Source organism: Sander vitreus, chromosome 11 (assembly GCF_031162955.1).
Source record: "Sander vitreus isolate 19-12246 chromosome 11, sanVit1, whole genome shotgun sequence".
Taxonomy (NCBI): Eukaryota; Metazoa; Chordata; class Actinopteri; order Perciformes; family Percidae; genus Sander; species Sander vitreus.
The window spans coordinates 7,152,184-7,173,291 of NC_135865.1; the positions used below are offsets into that span (position 1 = coordinate 7,152,184).

Sequence of the window (21,108 nt, forward strand, 5' to 3'; positions counted from 1 at the left end):
CTGGACACAGGCCCCAGTTATTGAAGGCCCTTTTGTCATCACAACCACAATAAACAAGCGAGCCATTCTCAGCTCTGCTCTAGTGTGCTTATGCTGCGTGAAAACAAGCGTGACTATTTTAATTGTAATTAGAGGGAGAAAATTAGTGTAGGTATTGAGCCACGAGTGAATGGCTGTGCGTGTTTGCGGGCCAGTGTGTGTCTGTTATGTGTATGAGGATATACTTCTTGTATAGTTGTCCAGGGGAAGCACAGTCACAGGCTTTTTCATTTCTCCCTTTTATGTGAACAGTGACGCTGTCATGACTGACACATCATGAAATGGTGCTTTTATAATCTAGCAGTCAAAGGCCGTAATTGTAGCATGTTTAGTCATACTGTTAATACATTAGTTAGTGTGAGAGTGTTCCAGAGGGGTTTATTCTACCTTTTATTCAGTCACTGCTTCATTAGTATGACTCACATTCTGACATTTCATTGCCCATGTGTGTCATCTTACTGTCATCTCAGCCACTTAAAATCTGCAGCATGCTCAGGCTGCTCAGTGAGGCTTTCAGCAGTGTTCGCACCAATGTTTCACAAGGCCAGTATGTGAACACTTTAGGAAACACTGGACACTACCAATTAGATTGCTTTTCTTGAAGACTAAAACTGCATTTTTTTTGTGCATATCATTGGTAAAAATGACACATCGATGGAGATTGGCAGCAGTTGGTAAGATCAGACTTTATGTATTTTTGAAATTTGTACTGTACTATAATGGATTTAGATTTTTACATCAAAGAAAGTGCACAGCAAGTGACAATGTAACTCACTGCAGGTAGACCAGTGCAGTTAATACTGTGTTATGGATAGGTTAATAGCAAGACTAACGGTTCGTGTTCACAGTGGCGTCACAACACTTTATAGGTGTAAAACAATAATATCATATGATTGTATTTGAAAGTCAGTAAATGATAATATTGGATTATCTCACAGCCCAGAATACAATGATATAGTGTATATTGTTACCAGTCAATATTCAAAATACACCATGATCAGAATTTTAGGTCATACTGCCCCACCCTGCAACTAATATGCCATTAAAGGACAAATCCGGCGCAAAAATGAACCTAGGGGGTTAATGACACATGTGAACCGAGTCGACCGTTCTCTGGGATTTGTTTTCATGCTAAAGGAATGTGACCAGTTTTATCGCAAACCGCTAATTAGCTTATACCGCTAGTCGTCGGGGCACGGGTAAAGTAAAAAGAAATCGCTATTTCTATATCACTAACGAGGCTCAAAATAGCACCACACTTCTACGGTAGCATAGTGAGGGTCCATACATGTAAACTGAAGCATTTAGAACTTTGTAAGTGTACAGACAGTTTATAAAGAAAGACCCTCATTATGCTACCGTGGAAGTGTGGTGCTACTTTGAGCCTTGTTAGTGGTATAGAAATATTGATTTCTTTTTACTTTACCCGTGCCCCGACGACTAGCGGTATTAGCGGTTTGCGATAAAACTGGTCACATTCCTTTAGCATGAAAACAAATCCCAGAGAACGGTCGACTCGGTTCACATGTGTCATTAGCCCCTAGGTTCATTTTGCGCCGGATTTGTCCTTTAAGACCTCAGAAGCTTACAGTTTGTGTTTCCAAGGGATGATAAATTCTCCTCCTTACCACAGACAAAGCCTGATCTTACACTCAACCCCACCCCCTCCCCCACATCCCTACATTTGCTTCACTCAAACGATTTATGTCTAATTACCGGTTATAAGCTCTGCACTTCCTCTGACAGGCTCCATATTAGAAACCAAATCTTATAATTAACCCATCCTCTCACATGAACGTAATGGCGGTGCTCTGCCTTGTCAGAGGCCCATGTTGACAGTTCTGTCATCTCAGCCCCCCCAGCCCCCCCCCCCCACCACCACCACCACCACGGCCTTTCCAAATATCCCAGCAGTTTAGGGAAAGATGAGCTGGCTAATGGACTGCTTAGTGGAGAGTAGTGAGGAGATTGACCTTGAACGATTTCTGGTTAAGTTGTCTGAACTGAGAAAGCATTTACCAGATTGGACAGTAAGGGGTCGAGTGTGAACGGAATGTGAATGTCCCATCATGTACAACTGAATCCCTCAGCTACAAATCCTTTCAGTTTAAATGTTTTAACTATGCACAAAGGTGGCAAGGAGACTAAAATCATGATGCATAGTACAACTTTAAATTAGTCTCAAATAGTCTTAAGATTTCCAAACAAAGGGGGCTGCATGCAGGACCGCTGTGTGTCTTGCTCGTGTCCAGGACAAGAAGATCTCTGCGTGCCGCGAGTGAATCTGGCAAGAAAACAAACCGATAATCTATTGTAAACAGCAAAAGAATAGCCTACATTATAGCTATATGATATAAAATATCTGATTCTGCTGGGCCACTCTGAGGTTGCTACTGGGCCAAGTGTGGCCTGCGGCCAATAGGCCGGGACTAAACCATTGTTTGAATTATAGGGAGGGAAAGTAAAATTGTTTTCAAGCACTATGTCAAGGAAAATTGGGAAGATATAAAATAACATGTTTTCACAAATATGTATTTTTGACCAATTATTCCAGCAGATTATTTAAAGGTTAGAGGGCCCTGCCTTGAACTGTATGGCTAAAACTACATTGACACAGACATCTTGAAAATATCACAGTTTTACAAAAAGGGTCAAATGTTTATTTTGTTGCCGTAGATACAAGTATATGCAAAGTAGCCTTAAAATCCGTTACTTAGCCACCACTCAACTGCCTGCATTTATAGACAGCACTGCTTATGTTTGCTAGTCCATATGTGACAAATATTGACTTTTAAATTATTTATATTTTTCATTCAGTTTTCTGAATGAAAAAAAAAGTGATAGGCAGTACAGTCTTTCAGCTGTTCGTATTATTATTATACCTCGTATTATTTTATGAGGCGATTTCTTGAACACTTTGTGTGGAAAAACTTGGCAGTCCTTCAGATTGCTGCCACTGCTGACTGATCTTGGGGAGTTTTGGGAGTGGATTAGTGTTGCTGAAGGAGCTTGTTGACATCAGATGGCATGGGAACTATGAATCCACACACAAGGCTCAACGAAGGAGCTCAAACAACCTTGGAGCTGGCACGTAGAGAGGGGGAAAAACAAATAAACTAAGCCCAAAGCAAGTATCCCCAGAGTTGGCATGTTCCCATAAGACATTTGGTGGAGAGGATGGATACAAGAACATTCTGATTAAAAATGACTTATTGGTGTTTTTACGCAATCTTTGATAATGGTCAAAAACATTCCACCTGTGTACTGTTACAATGTGAACGGATTTGTTACTTGGATTTGTTAAGATATTGAGGCCATTTTGTGGGTCAGTTTCAGTTGTCTGAATATGATATATATATATATATATATATGAATATATATATATGTACAGTATATATGATCCCTGCCTGACTTGTTTTAAGTACAAATTGTTATTTGTGAATCCAGGTGTGCAATTCAAGTGTAGTGTGCTTACTGGATGCTTGTGCAAACAGGATACTTGATAAAGAAATATACAGTATAAATCACAGAGCCCGCAATGATGGATAATATTAATCATCACAATGACAGCACAATCCACTCAGCATCAGATTGCTCGTTAATCCCACAGTAAACTCTCGCTAAAACCGGAGTGAGTCAGTATTATTACAGATAATCCTCCGGTCTGGTTAACGTGACCTGCTAGTGAACGCAGGCCGAAACCGCACGCACGCATGCACGCACGCACGCACGCACGCACGCACGCACGCCCAACACACTAACGCAACTGATGGCATTTCAGCTATTGGCTCAGTTTTCAGCAGCCACACAGATCACAGCACAAAGCAGATGGCTGCTGCATGTAATGTCTCTAAGAGACAGTTTATTTTATTGAAGCGATGCTGACTGAATGCTGTCAAAGGACTGTCATCAACTAAATGTATGGGCCAGTGTTTACTTGTACTCAAAGACATCAGGTTTTGCGGTGCAGGAATACTAGTTTTGAACATGAACAGTTTCATCAAGAATCAGTTCTACAGTATAAGAGTTATTTTTAGCTTCAGTAGTGGCTGGCTGGGGGGTGGCACTGTCAGCCACTTTGTTGCACTGTGGCTTGGTCCACCACTTTGGTCCAGAGGGAAATAAGATAGACTTTATTAATCCGACACTGGGGAAATTCCTGTGCTAAATAACTCAACAACTGTTACCGAACTAACGATGATGATTATTGTCGTGACATTTTTTTTTTTACAGACATTGATGGTGCAATGCTGACAGCATTCCTGTGACACTGAGGCGAGTGTCTAAACTGGTCTGTGAATTTCAAAGCCTGGAGCAGCAGGACAGGGAGATTTTGGAGATTGGAGCAGACTTGTCTAGTGGCAGCAAATGTACAGTGTAGGTTACAGTTTGCCCCCGAATAAAAACTGCAGCGCCTTAATACCCAAGACGTTCCAGTGTCTTGCTTCCCAGCTACTGGGCAAAAGTAAAGGGAGAGTCTGTGGGATTACAAACCAGAGCAGATTGTGCTGCTTTCTGGCTCTGTATACAGTGCCTCTGCTCCACCTAGGTTGCAAAATGTATATACATATATTCATTCAGGGCTTTTTATTGGGCATGAACCTTGCGTTTATGCTGGTATTGTCAAAAAAATAGACTAGAAGCGTAAATAAACGCTTCAGGTCGTGTTTAAGACCGTGGGAGCTGGTGCAGACAGCTGCAGAGATTCAAATGTGAGCGTATCTGTTGCGTAAAACGTGCAAATGATAAACGCGTCCAAAACGCTTGGGGTCGAGACACGGGGTTAAGATGTCGCTGAAGTTCCCTGACTTTTAAGCTTTTTTGCTCTAAATATCTCAAACTATTTAAACCTCTCAGCTCCACTGATGTGGCAATTGCCAACATACACATACACATAGTGCAGAATCACAGGAGAGCCAAATACTTGAACTGAGGTTACCATGCTCATCCTTGCTTGCTTTTTAAACAAGCAAAGAAAGCCCACCCTGCCCCTAAACCTCTCCCCGCACACAAGTCCAGGAGCGTTGCCAAAAGCAGCCTAACGCTAAACATTCACAGCGCCGGGGAAGAGAAAGCAAACTCTGGGAAGGTACAGGATTGACGTCAGAGAGAGCCACATGTAAGAAATTCCTTCCTAATTATGGGGAATGCACTGGCTTATTGTATAAAAAAAATGCTCTGGTTCATATTCATCTTTTAAAAGGTGGGCGTTTGTTTTATAGATTGTGGTACCTTTCAGTGTTGTATTCATTATTTCTGTACTTCCACTTTAGCCAGCTCTATTATTTCACATCCTCTTTATTACCTCCCGATTTTTCTTTTTTTTCCCACTTCTAGTCCAACTTAAAAAAATACTGCTTTGCGGTAGATACTTTGAAATTGCCAAGTGACACCTATGTCCACTTGTGCAGGATTTCTTTCTAGTGTGCAGTAAAGCTGAGGTGTTTAGATTATTTCTGCTGACCAGCTGCTGTGCTGTTATTCTTCTTTCCAGGAATGTACGAGCAGTTCCTGACTGGTACACATTGCCTTGTTTTCACAACAGTTTTAAAGTGGACTCACCTAATGAGGCTTACTCTTTATTATTGTGGCTCACCTTTCCCTTTAACAGTATTTGTGTAACAAAGTTAGGCAGTCTTGGAAAATAGAGCTTTTCTTTAAATGAAATGGCACCGTTGGAACATCTCCTTTTTGTTGGTGTGAATTATTTTCTGTTGATACAAGATCTTAGAGTTGGACGTAAAAAGGGAAGAAATCATAGGATCAATGATTTAACTAACTGAGAAACACATTATGTCTCTAACAATATTAGATTGGAGGGGGACCAAGGCAGGTTTTTTTGATTTTTTTTTTTTTAATGTCTGCTTATTTATGATGAATTTGGGTTATTACATAAAAAAATGTAAAATTCTCAAAAGCACATCTGCTTTTTCTCCCTCATTGAAAGATCCAGAGTCTATGAACATGCAAATATTGTTTATTTGAGACATTAAACGGCTGGGCGGGCACAAGATGTGTCCTGCAGTACTTTACTGAAAAGTCCATTCATAGTGTATATACAGTGGAGGTTTCAAGTTTCCACATCGCACTTGTGTAAGTTGAATATTGAACCATGATTGGCTTCCAAAATAGTTGTGATGTCACAAATCCTGCTTATGCGTAGACACGTTAAACTGCGATTTAAGGTGCGCACAGAGAGAAACCTTCCCACTCCAGCAGATGAATGTGGGAACAATCTTTTAGTGTCAAGCTCAAACCTCACAGTGAAGTAACAATAAACACATTTTTGAGTGGAGGGGGACTTTAAGTGTCTCCTGACAACATAGAGATGAAATTGTTAACTTATTTATTTGTACGCTTCGGTAAAACGGCGATATAAAAATAACAATTTGTGTTATCCACGAAATGTCGTTAGGATGCGTTGATACATGCGCTGTGTCTTAGTATCCGCTGTTACCAGCTTTGAAATTCATGTGTAGGTCTGATATCATTTCACTGCCAATAAGAGAGATTGTGGAATTGTTTGCCACTTAGACAGCAATACAACTTTATATTAGAAACTGAATGAAATGTACACAGACTTTTGTGTAGAAACACAAATCTTAGAATTGGAATGTCCGGTGTACATTGTCTTCCATAAAATCCTAAATCTTTTGAAAATAGCTCAACCCCTTCTAGAAACGACCTTTTATGTACTACAGCGGATGCATATTGAAGGAAATGTAATGGTGCTCGGATTATGTTTCCTTTCAACGTAATTAGGAAACATTGTGAACTTTGATACTAAACGCAACGGCTAAAATATTTACCGTAGCATTGTATTTGTTTTCCTAGGATATCTGCATGTTACTTTACATTATAGTAACATCATTTCTAGGAGACCGTGTTGGAAAGTGACAGAGCCAAGCAAAGCTAAAAGTGGAACAGGGTGTTTTTTAAGGTCTTCTTTAAAGATATGGTGCTGTAGTTGAAGGGGAAAAGGGACAGGCTGAGATTAGGGTAGAGCGAGTTGATTTAGGAGAATGGACACACACACACACACACACACACACACACACACACACACACACACACACACACACACACACACACACACACACACACACAGGGAATATTTGTGCTGAAAATGGAGACAGGAGGGAACCTGGGGATTTGTGGAGGCTCCCATGTCAACTGGAGGAATGCCTTTGAAGCTTTTTTCTTCCTCCCTCTGGATGCATTTTATTAGTGAGGGACAGCTACTGATCGGACACATTCTGGCGGATGGGGAGACAGATGTTGGAAACAAAACAGAGCTGGCAGACAAGGAGAAGGAGGCCATCAGCTGCTGAACTAAAATTATGTTAGCACCCCTCCACCTTGGCTCTCAGCACTCTGCTTTGAAACTAATGAATCTGTCACTGATTTGAGACAACATTGATGCTTGGTTGCTCAGAACATTGCTGCACCTCACACTGGGAATTTAAATTATTTTTTGGTTTGTCATTTGTTAACACAAACAAATACAGACGTGTTGAAATTTAAAGTGCTTAAAAGTTCTTTTTTTGCCTGTTATCATGTTAATATCAAAACGCTTTAGTTTTTTATGTTCTATTTACCTCACACATAGAGGAATAATTATAATCGGTCTAAATATGATCAGTCAAATCAAAAGAGTTAAAGTGAACTCTGGTATTAGATTTGATACCAAAACTAACGTGATTCCAGATTTGATAAAGGTCCCATATTATTCATCCAACCTGATGAGTCGCCACCCCACTCCAGTGCAGGATCTATGAGTGGCAGCTTCAACACACACTGTTCCCAAGATAAGGTGTCACCCTACCCTGACCCTGTCCTATAGGCTGGGGACACTGGGACAACCCCTTCTGGTCCACCTCCTTGCTTACTTGACTTGCACATTGGCCTCTGTGTCTCTGTTGGCTGACTACACTCTTATTTCAAACCTCAAAACCTCCTTGTTTTTTCTTCTATTTGACCTGACTTTTTCTGTTTGAAGTTTATGAAGTTTGGACCACAGCCAACCAGCACTTTATTAGCGAGGGCGCCTTTCCTCTCAAAATATTGATTTAGGCCAACATAACAACAATGTCTGCTGCAATTGCTTTACGTGGACCACACTGTTATATGGATTTGTTGGTGGACTTGTGAAGTTAACCATGTCCTCCTTATAATGTCTGGAGTCTGCGTACGTGTGTGTGTGTGTGTGTGTGTGTGTGTGTGTTTGTTTGTGGGTTTAGGTGTGTGTAAGCAAGCAAGCTTGTGTTTTCAACAGGGCTGGCGTTTGGCATTTGTTTCCTTTCTGCCTAAAACGGAAATCTAATCTAATCTTGAGGACTTTTAACTTTAGAATATCGACAATCCTCCATTTGAACTGAATTTCATCAGCCCCTTTTGCTTAGGCGATCTGCCTGATGAGTTCTTGTCGATGGCACATGTATACATACTAAATTGTAGGCCTCAGACACATACAAGCACACTGTGATCCTCGAAGCTGGTGGGGACAACACACACCTGATAGGATTCAACATGACTGGACGTGTTGGGAATCACACCCATATTCCAGGCATTGACACACACATTGAACACAGCGTTTAAAAACAGACTGTAAGACACAAAATGGTATAATTAACTCCAGTGGTTTACAGCCCGGTGATGGAACTAGCTTGTCATGTCCATGTCTGTTTTTTTTTTTTCTCACTCTCCTTTTAACATGCAGCCTTTTTTTCTACAAGGTAAAACTCAGTGTAGGAAGAAGCAAGTGTAGTGTGAGATACAGTGACAGGGCAACAGAATCAGATGGGAATAGTGAAGAAGTGAGGGAAGACAGAGATAGTTAAAGGGCAATAATCATGGGTTATTTCATCATGAACCTTGTGTCGTCATCATGGTGGCCCCAGTCTTGCCTTTTAAACTGATGGTGTCTGCATTCAGTACAGTTGGCGGCATCAAGGCTCTACGTTTCCGTCAGAAGAAGCCGTTTGGTCTCTTTCATTTTTGTGTGATGCTGGCTCGGAGGCTAAAAGGCGCAGTAAGCAGCTTAGATATTCAGAGTTGAAATCTAGCCCGACATTTCTGTTAACTTCACATCCTTTGAGTCTCACACTCAATCTTTTTTCTGTCACTCTCAAGGTCAGCAAAGCACACATGCTAATAAAAATAGTCGGAAAACACAGCCACAAGAAGTAAGCACTGCTTTAGTCTAAACAAACCGAGATGCTGGGGATGTTACAGTTTGGGAAGTTTGCTGATTCGTCTTCACGGAGCTCGACCAAACGTGATTTGTAACTCCTTGGAACCCCTCCGCAAACATGTTCGATGTCTCTAAAATTAAATGTTTGGATTTGCACGTTTATTGTCGACTTTTGTTTGTCTCGGATGAAAGGTGCTAAAATTCAGTTTTTTTTTTTTCAATTCAGTACTTTGCCTGCAGAGTGATGTTAATGTGTCATAGACTTGCGTACGTATATATTACAATATTTGTGACCTATTGCATAACCAGTAAGTGGAATCTAACATGTGATGTCCATATGTGTAATGTTTTTACAAACCGAAAGGCCCTTCTCTCTACCCAGTGACTCCTCCACGCCTCTACTGAGGCCTGTGTTCCTTTTAGTACACTTTTAACCCTTTCAGCTGTGAAATCACACACACACACACACACACACACACGCAGCACTCATCTTATGTATCACAGGGATCCCCTGTCTCCCTATGGACTTACCTTGTGTTGCCTGCCTGCTGCCAGGCCACATGGCCTCTCTTTCTGAACAGTTATTGTGTGTGTGAGGCTCAGTGAGAGTGATGGATAGAAGGGCTGGGCCATCTGACCTAAAATCTATACAGCGGTACATTTTCACATTTAACTTGGTAACAAGCGGGACAATAATTATTTTACATTCGTACATCAGTAACTGATTTTTTTCTTTCACTCGTACTTCCAATTTGTTAATCCTGGTTAATCACAGCATGAATGTACACACACATACACTAAATACACATTGTATGTAGGTTGTATTTTTGTCCACCCCCAACTGGGGAACAGTTTTTCCTCGCCATTGTTGCACCAAATGCTCGCTCTTTGGGGGGAATTGTTGGGTCTCTGTAAATTATAGTGTGGTCTAGACCTACTTGTAAAGTGTCCTGAGATAAGTTCTGTTGTGATTTGACACTTGAATTGAATTTTACCACAAACACCTAAATTGTCTTTCTTTGCCCTCTTCATACTAACTGAGTCGTACACAAATGTGCATCAGTACACACACAGGCACACACACACACACACACACACAGACAGGCGCGCAAACCTAAAAGGTCCAGCAGTAAAAATAAAGTCAAAGGCTGTGGTTTGTCTCGTAGGTTTAAAATGCCCAGAGGAATTGCTGAGTAGTTGGTAAACATGGCCGCAACACCAACAAGTGGTTTTTAGCATGGCGGTGGTGAGAAGTTATACATGGGTTTGAGCCTGCATACAGACTCAAGCAAATGAACGTCTAAGCACTAGAACAAGGTAGATCAGATCCGCTGTTCTGTATTTCACTCGTATTACAAACCAGGAATTCTGCCTCTTTGTGTGCAGTTTAGAGTGATGTGTTTGAGAATATATACAGAAATAAAAACCTAAAACGCCGCTATTTGGCTGTTACTGCTAGCATTTTTCAAACATAATTATTTAAATATAGAACAAACCTTGGCTCTGTTTGCTCAAATTGTTTTTTTTTTTTTTTTAGAAGGATTGTATTATTTGTAGTATAGCCCAACCAATGCTGGATTTTTTAGGCCAATATATATATATATATATATATATATATATATTTGAGAGATAAAGAAATCTGCTAATGATATATTGTCCGATAGAACACATAACATAAACCATCTTTTAACAAATCCCTTTTTTTTTTTACTGAATCTTGACCAAGATACATAATAAGCGGGACTTTTTAGAGTTAAAAATTCAGTGCACTCCAGTGGACAAACCTATGTAATGGTGTCACTGATTCTAAATGACCTAAAATGTTGTTTATAATTTATGTGCTGCACTTTCTTCTTTCTTATCTCCAGAAATATACACCGATACCATAGATCTGCAATAAACTACCTAGCTAACTTGCCGATTGGCAACATTGGCCAAAACCGTGAAAGTGGTGGTACATACACTCAATAGATATATGCTAGTGTATGAAATGGAAATTGTGTTCTACCAAGGTTAACCATTATGTAATTTCTACTGTGGACTCTGTAGAGTTTTAGCAGTCGGTGTAGAAGCTTGACTTGGTGCTATTAACAAGGCAGCGGGACATATTTTACAGCCTGGCACCTACCAGTGGTAGGATGTTCAAGGGCACACATGATCAAATCCCAACTAGAATCAGGTTAGGGTGACTTTTTGTCAAGCTCAAGTCATTGAGTTTTAATACGGTTCTTATGAACAAACATCATTATGTACAGTAAACAAATGATTTCAAAAGACTAGATGAGATTAAACTTAAATCTCCACGCGCAATCTGCCATGTTGAGAGAAAGCATCCACTTTTTTTGAGAACCCAAGTAGTGAACTTGCATATGTAAAAAGTATTAAGTAGTAGTATAATAGTAGAATTAATAGTAGTAATTAAGCTTTCAATCAAGTAATGAATATCTCATTTTTTTGGAATGAATCTCCTCATATGTTGGCATTGTGGCAGGTTATCTTGTGGTTTAGAGTGACGGTGACAGGTTGGCGTGGCTGGCGCACTCTCTCCGACTGGCTCAGAGTTTGATTTTAGCAGAAGGGCAATTTTGGTGCAGCCTCGGCAGACAGGATGGCATAGTTGGCCGAGTGGATGGTGGCAGAGCTCTGAGGCGTATATATCGAGGGCTCAGAATACACCAGACTGAGTTTAGACAGGTCGGAGTGGCTGGCACAGTGTTGTGGTGATTGGAAGTCAGAAGGAGGTAAAGGTGGCCCTGAACAAGGTGACTCGTCACCTTCATGGTCGCCAGTAACAGGAAGAAAGGTGTGTGCTTGTGTATACATACAAGTGCGTTTCTAACACTGTTCATGCGTGCTCTGTGTATCTTTTCTTGCATCATGGAAGGGTTCTCCTCACTCATTGTATACACCGGGTGTGTATCCACTGAAGCAGGCACTCCTGCTTCCTGCTAGCCTCAGAGCCAACTTGTCTTTTTGCCAGACGTCGGTAACTTGGCACTCCGTCTCTTCCTTTTCCATGTGGTGATCACGTATGTCTATCCACACGGAAGTCTGTTGACACTAAGGCTTTTACTAATGGATTATGACACATGTAAAATGAGCAAATCACTTTCCTGCCTGGACCTGGAGGCATGTATGTACTTGTTCTCAGTGTCTATGCATTTTTACTGGTCATATGCACATATATTCCTACATGTCACAGGGGAGATTGAGTAGACTTAACTGTTGCTGAGGAGCATGCATATGGCACAGGTCACATAGGTCAATGCATTAAAACTGTCCATCAGTGTCCACATGACTCTCAGAGTTACAGTGTCCTCCATTGTGCTTTGCTATACACCTCTCCGCACAGCATTAACATGCTTCAGGGCATTGCTTATACTTACATAATAACATATTTCTACATACATAAATGAGGTACCACACACTGTTCTAAATAGTGTAAAAAAAAACAAAAAACCTTATCCCTTGTTACTGCAATACATCTCTTATTATGGTTTGATTTCATTCTATAAGTGCATGCTATTTCAAGCACCCTTCTTTCCATCTAACCAGTCTGTAAGCAGAGCCAAAGGTTGGACCACAGAATGAGCTGTGAGAGGTAGTAAACCTCTCTATCTCATCGCTCTTGAACTTTATCTGTTGTTGCCGCTGTAACAGCAGATAATAGTTGTACTGTAGAGTAACTATTCAATCAAACTCTGAGATAATAGTGAGATGGTTTGGACAGGATGGAAAAGTGCCTTGTTTAGACCGGACAAGAGTGCTTTCCAGGCAGATGTGTGGCTACATACACAGTGTCTGCTCCAGAGTGGACCGTGCGTACAGGATGGATAGGGTATCCATTATGGCTGGCCTTGGAGTAAATCATGAGCGAGGCGGGGAAAACCAGACCAGTGATGACATACTGTCAGCCAAATAGTTGTCCGGAGAGATCCCATTGATTAACCAATTGGAACCAGCATGGATTTTGAACTACTGTATGGATTGCCATTAAAACTTGTAGTGACCATGAGATCAACATTTAGATTTTTCCAAAGCTTTGGTTTATGACCTGCAAAACTAATTTCACACAATATTCTTTGAAGAGTATGGGGTCTACTCAAACAATAAAATAACTGGAAATTTGGGGCGCCTGGATAGCTCACCCGGTTGAGCACCATGCACTAAGGCACACCATGCACTAAGGCCCACCATGTACTAAGGCTCAGTCCATGATTCAGTTCCAACCTGCGGCCCTTTGCTGCATGTCACTCCCCCCCTCTCTCTCTCCTTTCACATCTTCAGCTGTCCTGTTTAATAAATGCCTAAAATGCCCCAAATGTGCCTGGAAATTTTAAGTGACCAGCTTGCTCTCCAGACTTGCTGGTGACTATGGTGATTATCAGAATAAGAGCTGATATCTAGTAGGGTTGGCTATTGTTTGGGTTTTAAATATATAATATATTTATAATGTATATAATATCAAATAATAAAAAAGGAGCACAAAACGACAGTTGGCGACATTAAAGAAAGGCTTGTTTATTGCTAAGGCCATATGGTAAAAATTAAATGATTGATTAATAATGTAATAACAATAACTTATAACAATGACCTATTTAATATAGACCTTTTAACTGTTCCCAGAACTCGTTTTAAAACAAGAGGTGATCGTGCCTTTTCTGTGGTGGCTCCAAGGCTCTGGAACTCTCTCCCTTTAGCCCTGAGAGCCTTGGATTCTGTGGAAACTTTTAGAAAACACCTAAAGACATATCTTTTTAGACAAGCATTTAATTAGCCATATGGTTTTGTATTGTATTTTATGTGTTGTTGTTTGTTTTTTAATTTGTTTTTACTGTAAAGCACTTTGTGACCCCTTTTGTCTGTGAGAAGTGCTATATAGTTAGTTATGTTTTATTTCTGTGCCATGCCAAACATTTTGAGACACCACAAATTTACTTATTTAACAAACATCTTCCTGTCGCATATACAAATCATTCGGAGAATATAAATAAAGTTTACTTACTTACTATTTCACCAGTATGGGAAAAGGGTATTTTACAATAACTTAAATGCACCACAAGGCTGGCTAGTTTCAAGCGAACGCACCGTCTTTGTGTTGTTTTTCCGACAACGGCAGCTGCAGTCAGACCGTTACGTCCCGGTGTTGGAATCCTCTACAGGGAAATACAGTCACACTTTACACTGCTTAACGTAAGCTGTCAGCATTTTAACCATTGTGTTTAATCCAGCTACTAGCTAACAGTAACGTAGCGTCCTGTGCAGCGATGCTTCTGAAAACATTTCTTTCGTTCTTATTCGGTCTCATTACTACCACTTACGTCGGAACCGGTGCATTCCGGTACCCAACCCTATTTCTGATCCATCAATTTGTCAATTATTTTTAGATTAATCAATACGTCTGTAAAATCTAGAACAATCAAATGGTGAAAAATACCTTTCTCAGGCTTCCAGGTGATTTCTTTAGATTGCTTGTTTTGGTCGATGAACAGTCCAAAACCCAAAGATATTCATTCAGCATTCATTTGCCGCCTTGAAAGCAGGAAAACGAGATTTAAAAGAACACTGTTCCTCCCCTGTACAAGGGTCTCTCTCTCTCTCTCTCTCTCTCTCTCTCTCTCTCTCTCTACATTTGTTTGTTGTGGTTTCCATGGAGATTGTCTCTCATCACTGTGTGTTAGGGCAGAGAACCCTTGACCTGTCTTCCTCCCCAGGTGTCTGCTCAGTCAAGGGTGGACAACCTATTAAACCTGCCTGGTTTCCGTGAGATACGAACCCTGTACACATAAATATACACGTATCACACTCACACATACACATTTGTATGCACATCTACAACTTTTTCTGTCAACACTTTCTTTGTCTGTCTTTACCCTGATGCAAGTCCTTGCGAACGTTTTAAGGTGGCCAAAGAGCAAAATAAAAAAATAAAAAATAGGGCGGGTGGCAATTATTAAGTGCAACAGAGGCAAGATGCAAAACACTCGTTTACACTTTCAACTCTCCCTTTGTGTGTGTCATTGCTTGGCCTGTCTCTCACCCATGAAGCTCTGGTGTCGTCTTTCTGCCATCTGCCACTGCCACCCTACTGACACACACAGGGCACACAGATATTCACACATATATTAAGCTTTCATGTAACACTCTTCCCATCACAACAACCTCTTCTCTTTTTCCTTTCTTCCCGTCTTTTGGAGACAGTCTCCGTTAGGTCTCTCCCTCACCATCCGCCAATAAGGATGCGATTTGTGTGTTAGCATCTACCTTTGTTCAAGACACAAAGGAGGCAGGCTTTGCCGGGAATACGACATTCAAGAATATGGGTTTGGTGTGTGTTTTGTGTGTGCCATATGAATATTTAATTCAGCCCCTCCCTCCATCATGTATTAATCATGGAGCAGTCTGCTTAGGCTAAAATTAGCGCCTAGCAACCCAGAAAAACAAAATTCATAGTTGTGGGTATGTCATGTGCTGCTTCTCGCTGATGTGTGACACAGCACATGGTCTCCTCTCACATTTTCCTTTCCACCCCACTCTCCCCCCCCCCCCCCGTCTCCGCTGGTTCGGGGATGATGGCGATGACCGATACTCGCAGTCATGCTTACTTTCATTTCAAAAGTGTTGCTGTCTTTGAGTAAGTTGTTTATCAGTTTTAGACTTGGGCAATATTTGCTTGTCTATAGCACACATTCTTAACTGAACTCTGAATGCAGCCTGCTGTGTCTGCACTGACACCCACTGAGTATATGCATTTTGAAATATGTGACTGTAAGAAAGTCTGCTTTGTGAAAGTGGCGATAATTGCAAGATTACTGACCCCACCAACCGTACCGGCTGCCAATCTCAAGGATAAACTGATGTAGGCTGAGTGATTTACATAATTTCAGCCTAGCTGTTTGCAGGTGTGAATTCATAAGTTTCAGAACCAAATGGAGCTAAAATGCTTGTGGGGAGGGAGATATTTATTCATATTTGTTTTAAAACCCAGCTTAGAAATGAAAAGGAAGTAGTAGTGTGGATGTAGCCTGAAGGTGAGAAGCGCCTGATGGCTGCAGGGCTGCAGAGTGTTGTACTGATGTATCATAGAGTAAACTTCAGCCTAGTCATTACCCACAAAGTATAAATGCAAATAGATGAAATAAGACCAATATATCTACATTTGCGTTAACTTGTCCAACTAACCTTTTGCTCCTAAAACTCCCTACGCTCTCCATCTGATGGGGATATAAACACCCTTACATCGAAGCTGGAAGTCAGCACTTTTCTATTCAAATCCAATGTGCTGGAGTACAGAGCGCACACACACACACACACACACACACACACACACACACACACACACACACACACAATTTACCCTGGGTGTCTTTCTTAGTATGATTATTCCATTTGTCAAAAGGTTATTTACAAAACAGTGCAGATTTGTAATACCTGAGACTTCTTGAAAACATCGCTTTTAGCAGCAATTTGTAGAGAGTAGTGGGAATAGGTAAGAAGAGAAGATTAGTCTGAGTGGGTTTCCTTCCAGGGCATTTTTTGATAGGTCCTTCAGGAATTTTAGCACTGGTATGTTTCTGTTTACTGGTTATATTATCGTCTACAACATGTAACTTATTGACAAGAGCAACTAGTATCATTTTGAAGTGAATACATTTCTGAGCCTTTCCAACAGATTTTCATAGCTGAAGCCGGATTAGCATTGTTATGACAAATAGAAAGCCTGTGATCCGAAATGCTGATCACTTTCAGTAAGCACTGTGGTATCTTGCCTGTGAACGCTTTCTTTTATCTTTCACCAAATGATGGGGATTTTGTAATCCATTCCTAATTTCATGAGCATCCTAATGCTAATACTCTCACTAATGTGGACTAGCAAAGATGGCTGAAATAAATCTTAATCCAATAGGCAAGACATAATTAAGAATTATTTTGGGATGTGTTTCAGTAAGCCACTTTTCCAAGGTTTAAATGATTATAAACGGAGCCCCTCTGGTTGTCGGAATTGCTCTCTCTCTCTCTCTCTCTCTCTCTCTCTCTCTCTCTCTCTCTCTCTCTCTCTCTCTCTGTCTGACTTTGTTGAAAAGATATCATATTACTGTACACATCTGGTTTGTTCTTGTCACTTTCGCTGCTTGTTCTTTACTTCTCCATATCCCTGTCCAGTCGTCTATACCTCCCCTTCTTAGGAGCTGTAGACAGATGTTAATGGTTTGAGTCTATTCAGCTGCTGATTTTGATACCATATTAACGAGAACCACATTTAAGACCTCCTTTCCTACTCTCTGACAGGTGGCTTGACCAGCAACGAACAGCCTGTGGAACTTCTTAAACCAGGCGCACGCAACCATTTCGGTAGGATGTGTGTGTGTGTGTGTGTGTGTGTGTGTGTGTGTGTGTGAACTGCAAAAGACCTGCCAACGATTTTACTTGTTAACAGATTGGATTGTTTTCTGTGTTCCTGTCTGGTATTTTTACTACACTCTATTGCTTCCCTACTCGAGCCTTCAGAAATACTGACTGACGCAGTCATTTCTTTGGGTGTACTGTTGTGATGCACCACGGGTGATTGCAGAACGCCAATGCTCAATTCGGTGATACCGTGGTCGCCTCAACTTGCTAATGTATGGCTCAGGAACACACTCTGTCAGTGTCTGTTTATGAGGAAACTTATCATTTACTCCTGAGTATGTAATCATTTCCACCGGCTGATGTCGCACATTGTTTTTAGTACGCGCAATGTATTATTCAGTGGCCGACTCCTTTTAGAATTCGCACCACACATGCGTGTACGAGAAAGCGCATGTGACACGAGACATTTTGTTGCAACTTCGCGCTCTTGTTGACAGGAACATGGGATGATCACGCCACATCAGCATGTCATCAACCCACAAGCAGTATGTTTGTCCCATGTGGCGCGAGGTCATGCTGATGCAGCAGTGATGTCATTGACATGGTTGCCAAGACCTGGAGCCTTAGCCTGGTAATAGCATGTTTCGTTGCTTGCAGCAGTGACACACGTAACTGCATAAACACACAGACAGACGTATACATACACACACACACACACACACACACACACACACAACACACAGAAACATGCAGGACGTGGGGCTCTATCTGATTTCTTTTATTGGTACTCGTACATGTTTGTGCAGTGGAATCTTTTTTGGATTTGAAGTTTTGAGGTCAGCTTTTCATAAATGTAGGAAAAACAGCATTACTTAAAAAAATATACACCATTTTTAGACTGGGTTCATCAATTACCTTAAGATTCCTCTTGAAAACTAAGATGCAAAGATAGAAGAGTATTGTACAATACAAGTGTTGTCACTCAAAAAATAATAATGCACGTACACACTTTTACCCCAGCTCTCACCTACTTGCATTTACATTTTTTTAACAGCAAGGTTCACACTTTTCTATTAGAGATGTGTGGGCGAGTGAAACTGAAAGTAACTTATTTGGTAGTAATGTACTCTTATTCTAGGGTTTGTAGATACAGTGTTAGAGCGACACTGCAGCCTGGATTCTCTGCTAACGGTTGAGTGGTTCTTCAAAGTCAGTGACTTTTTTGTTTTGCTGTCGTGCAGCTGTGGCTTCTGAATGGATTTCATTAATTGTTTCTCTGCTTTAATTATTAACACACCTAAGAAATGATCAAAGTTTTGAATTCATTCAAAGCCCTTGCTCACTGCCCACTGTTTTGTAACCCTCGTGTTGTCGTCCCGTCGGCCGTGCAACTTTTAGTTTTTTTTCTGGGTTTAAAAAAACAACAAAAAAAACAACCTTTTTGTGTCTTTTTCGACACTTTTGTCGCTTTTCCTGATGTTTTTGTCGATTTTCTTTTGCGCTTTATGTGAAGTTTTTGTGGGTTTTTCCCCCATGTTTTTGATGCTTTTTCCAACATTTTAGTCACTTTTTTCAAATGTAATACAATTGAATAAAACAATGAATCAAGGAAATGAAAGTAGTGAACTGATTATGTATTTTACTTGTGAAGAACATTTTGAAAATGGGTCAAATTAGATCCAAGGACAACATCAAGGTTAAATGTTAATATCATTAAAACAATTCCAATGGACAGATTGTATTGCTCTTGCTGAGAAACTGCAGAAGGTTTTCCACTATGTATAGCGATCATTGGTCTGAACTGCTGAATCAAATTATACTTTAAACATTCAAAGTTTGGTACAGCCCTAATAATAACTGAATGTTTAAATGCCTGCCAAATTAAGCATTTTATTGGAATACGAACAGTACAATGCTTTATTAACACATTCATGAAATGTGTTAGAATTAATTAACTGGGTGCCAAGAGCAACAGTAGCACTTCCTGTGCGAATGTGTGTTTGTCCTATGCTGTGAAGTCCATTTCAACACAGGACCTAACGAGACGGAACCAGTCTGTGTGTCTGTGTGTCTGTGTGTCTGTGTGTCTGTGTGTCTGTGTGTCTGTGTGTGTGAATTTCTTTACAGATACGTTTGGGATCTAAACTAGAATGAGCCGATCAAACAGAGAGAATGACTCATTTGAAAATGATGCGGAGGGAGATGGACGAGGATGCTGTTGGAGACAGCTTTGAGTGCATATCAAGCAGGATGAGTATATTGTGCACAGGAGGAGGTGCTGTAAGAGGAACATAAGTCGGCACCTTTCAAAGTCACTTCCACACTTAGATGTGAAAGTGGGTTTGAGCATCTGTTTGTATCTGTGAATGCACATGTGACATTAGGAGATGGAGAGGAAGTTAAATACTACACAAACATGCATTTATGTGTGTGTGTGTGTGTGTGTGTTTGTGTGTGCGTGCGTGCGTGTCATGTCTGTCCGTCCATCCCAGCACAAAGCCTAAACTAGGCTTTTCTCTCCCCAAGCCAAAACAGCTTTCTCCCACTCTGCACAAATTAGCAGCAGCCCACGCTCCACTCGCACATAACTGTCAGAGCACAGACACTGCAGGGAGTGAGGAGGAGGAGGAGGAGGAGGAGGAGGAGGAGGAGGGAGAGGAAGGTGAGAGAAGTGATGAGGAAGGAGGGGAGGGGATTTGGGGAGAGATAGGAAGTCAAATTAGGAGAAGAGGATGAGTAGAGGAGAGCAGAAGTGACAGATAATGTAGACCAGAAGTGGTTCTGTAGCTCACAGAAGGGCTTCGTTATGGCTCCTTTCATCGGGGGCCTGGTGTGCAGCGTTGGTAATTGTCAAGCAATGTGACAGTTGTCTTTTTTTATTTTTTTTATTTATTTATTTTTTTAGCCTTAATGCTTTGTGCACATTTTCTGTCTGCACAGCGCTGATATTAAGGCTTAGCTGAATGTGAGGTGGAGAGCAAGTTGAGTAAGAAGGATGAAGAGCTGTTCACACAGTAAGGGGCAGACCTGTTGGCCGGCTTCTGTTTTCTGACTGAACAGCGCATCTTTATTTGAAGTTGTGAATTATCCATGAGCACTTAAGAACCTGAGAGAGGGGGCGGTGTAGGTAAAATAAATGCAATGAATGGATGGTGGTGGGGGTGGGGTGGAGACGGTGAAAGAGAGAGATACACCGACAGACAGACAGACAGAGTGAGACATGGGAGGAGAGCAGCAATTTGAGCAGAAGAGGGCCTGGGTAAGTAGAAAAAGAGGGATGAGGAAAGGCACATTATGCAAATACCAGCACTCATTACCATTTCAAAACTCTGGAAAGGAAGTCACAAAATGTGGAGAGAAACATATTTTTTTGACTACGCCAAATTCATTCTCACTCTCAGCATCTCCATTTCTCTAAATCTCTTTCTCTCTCTCTCTCACACACACACACACACACACACACACACACACACACACACACACACACATCACCACTCCTCTCTCTTGCACTCAACTCCGGTCTCCTC

At 41.1% G+C, this 21,108-nt stretch overlaps 1 protein-coding gene across 4 annotated transcripts in view; it reads left to right on the forward strand.

Moving 5' to 3' along the window:
- Positions 1-21,108, forward strand: part of hdac4 (histone deacetylase 4) — a 130,101-nt gene that overhangs the window by 30,608 nt on the left and 78,385 nt on the right. For 3 of the 4 annotated variants that reach the window (XM_078263246.1, XM_078263248.1, XM_078263249.1), the window contains exon 3: positions 17,522-17,584. The exons of the other annotated variant lie outside the window; for it this stretch is intronic. In XM_078263246.1, coding sequence (XP_078119372.1) covers positions 17,522-17,584 — 63 coding nt within the window. The remainder of the gene's footprint in view (positions 1-17,521; positions 17,585-21,108) is intronic. 4 annotated transcript variants of the gene reach the window in all.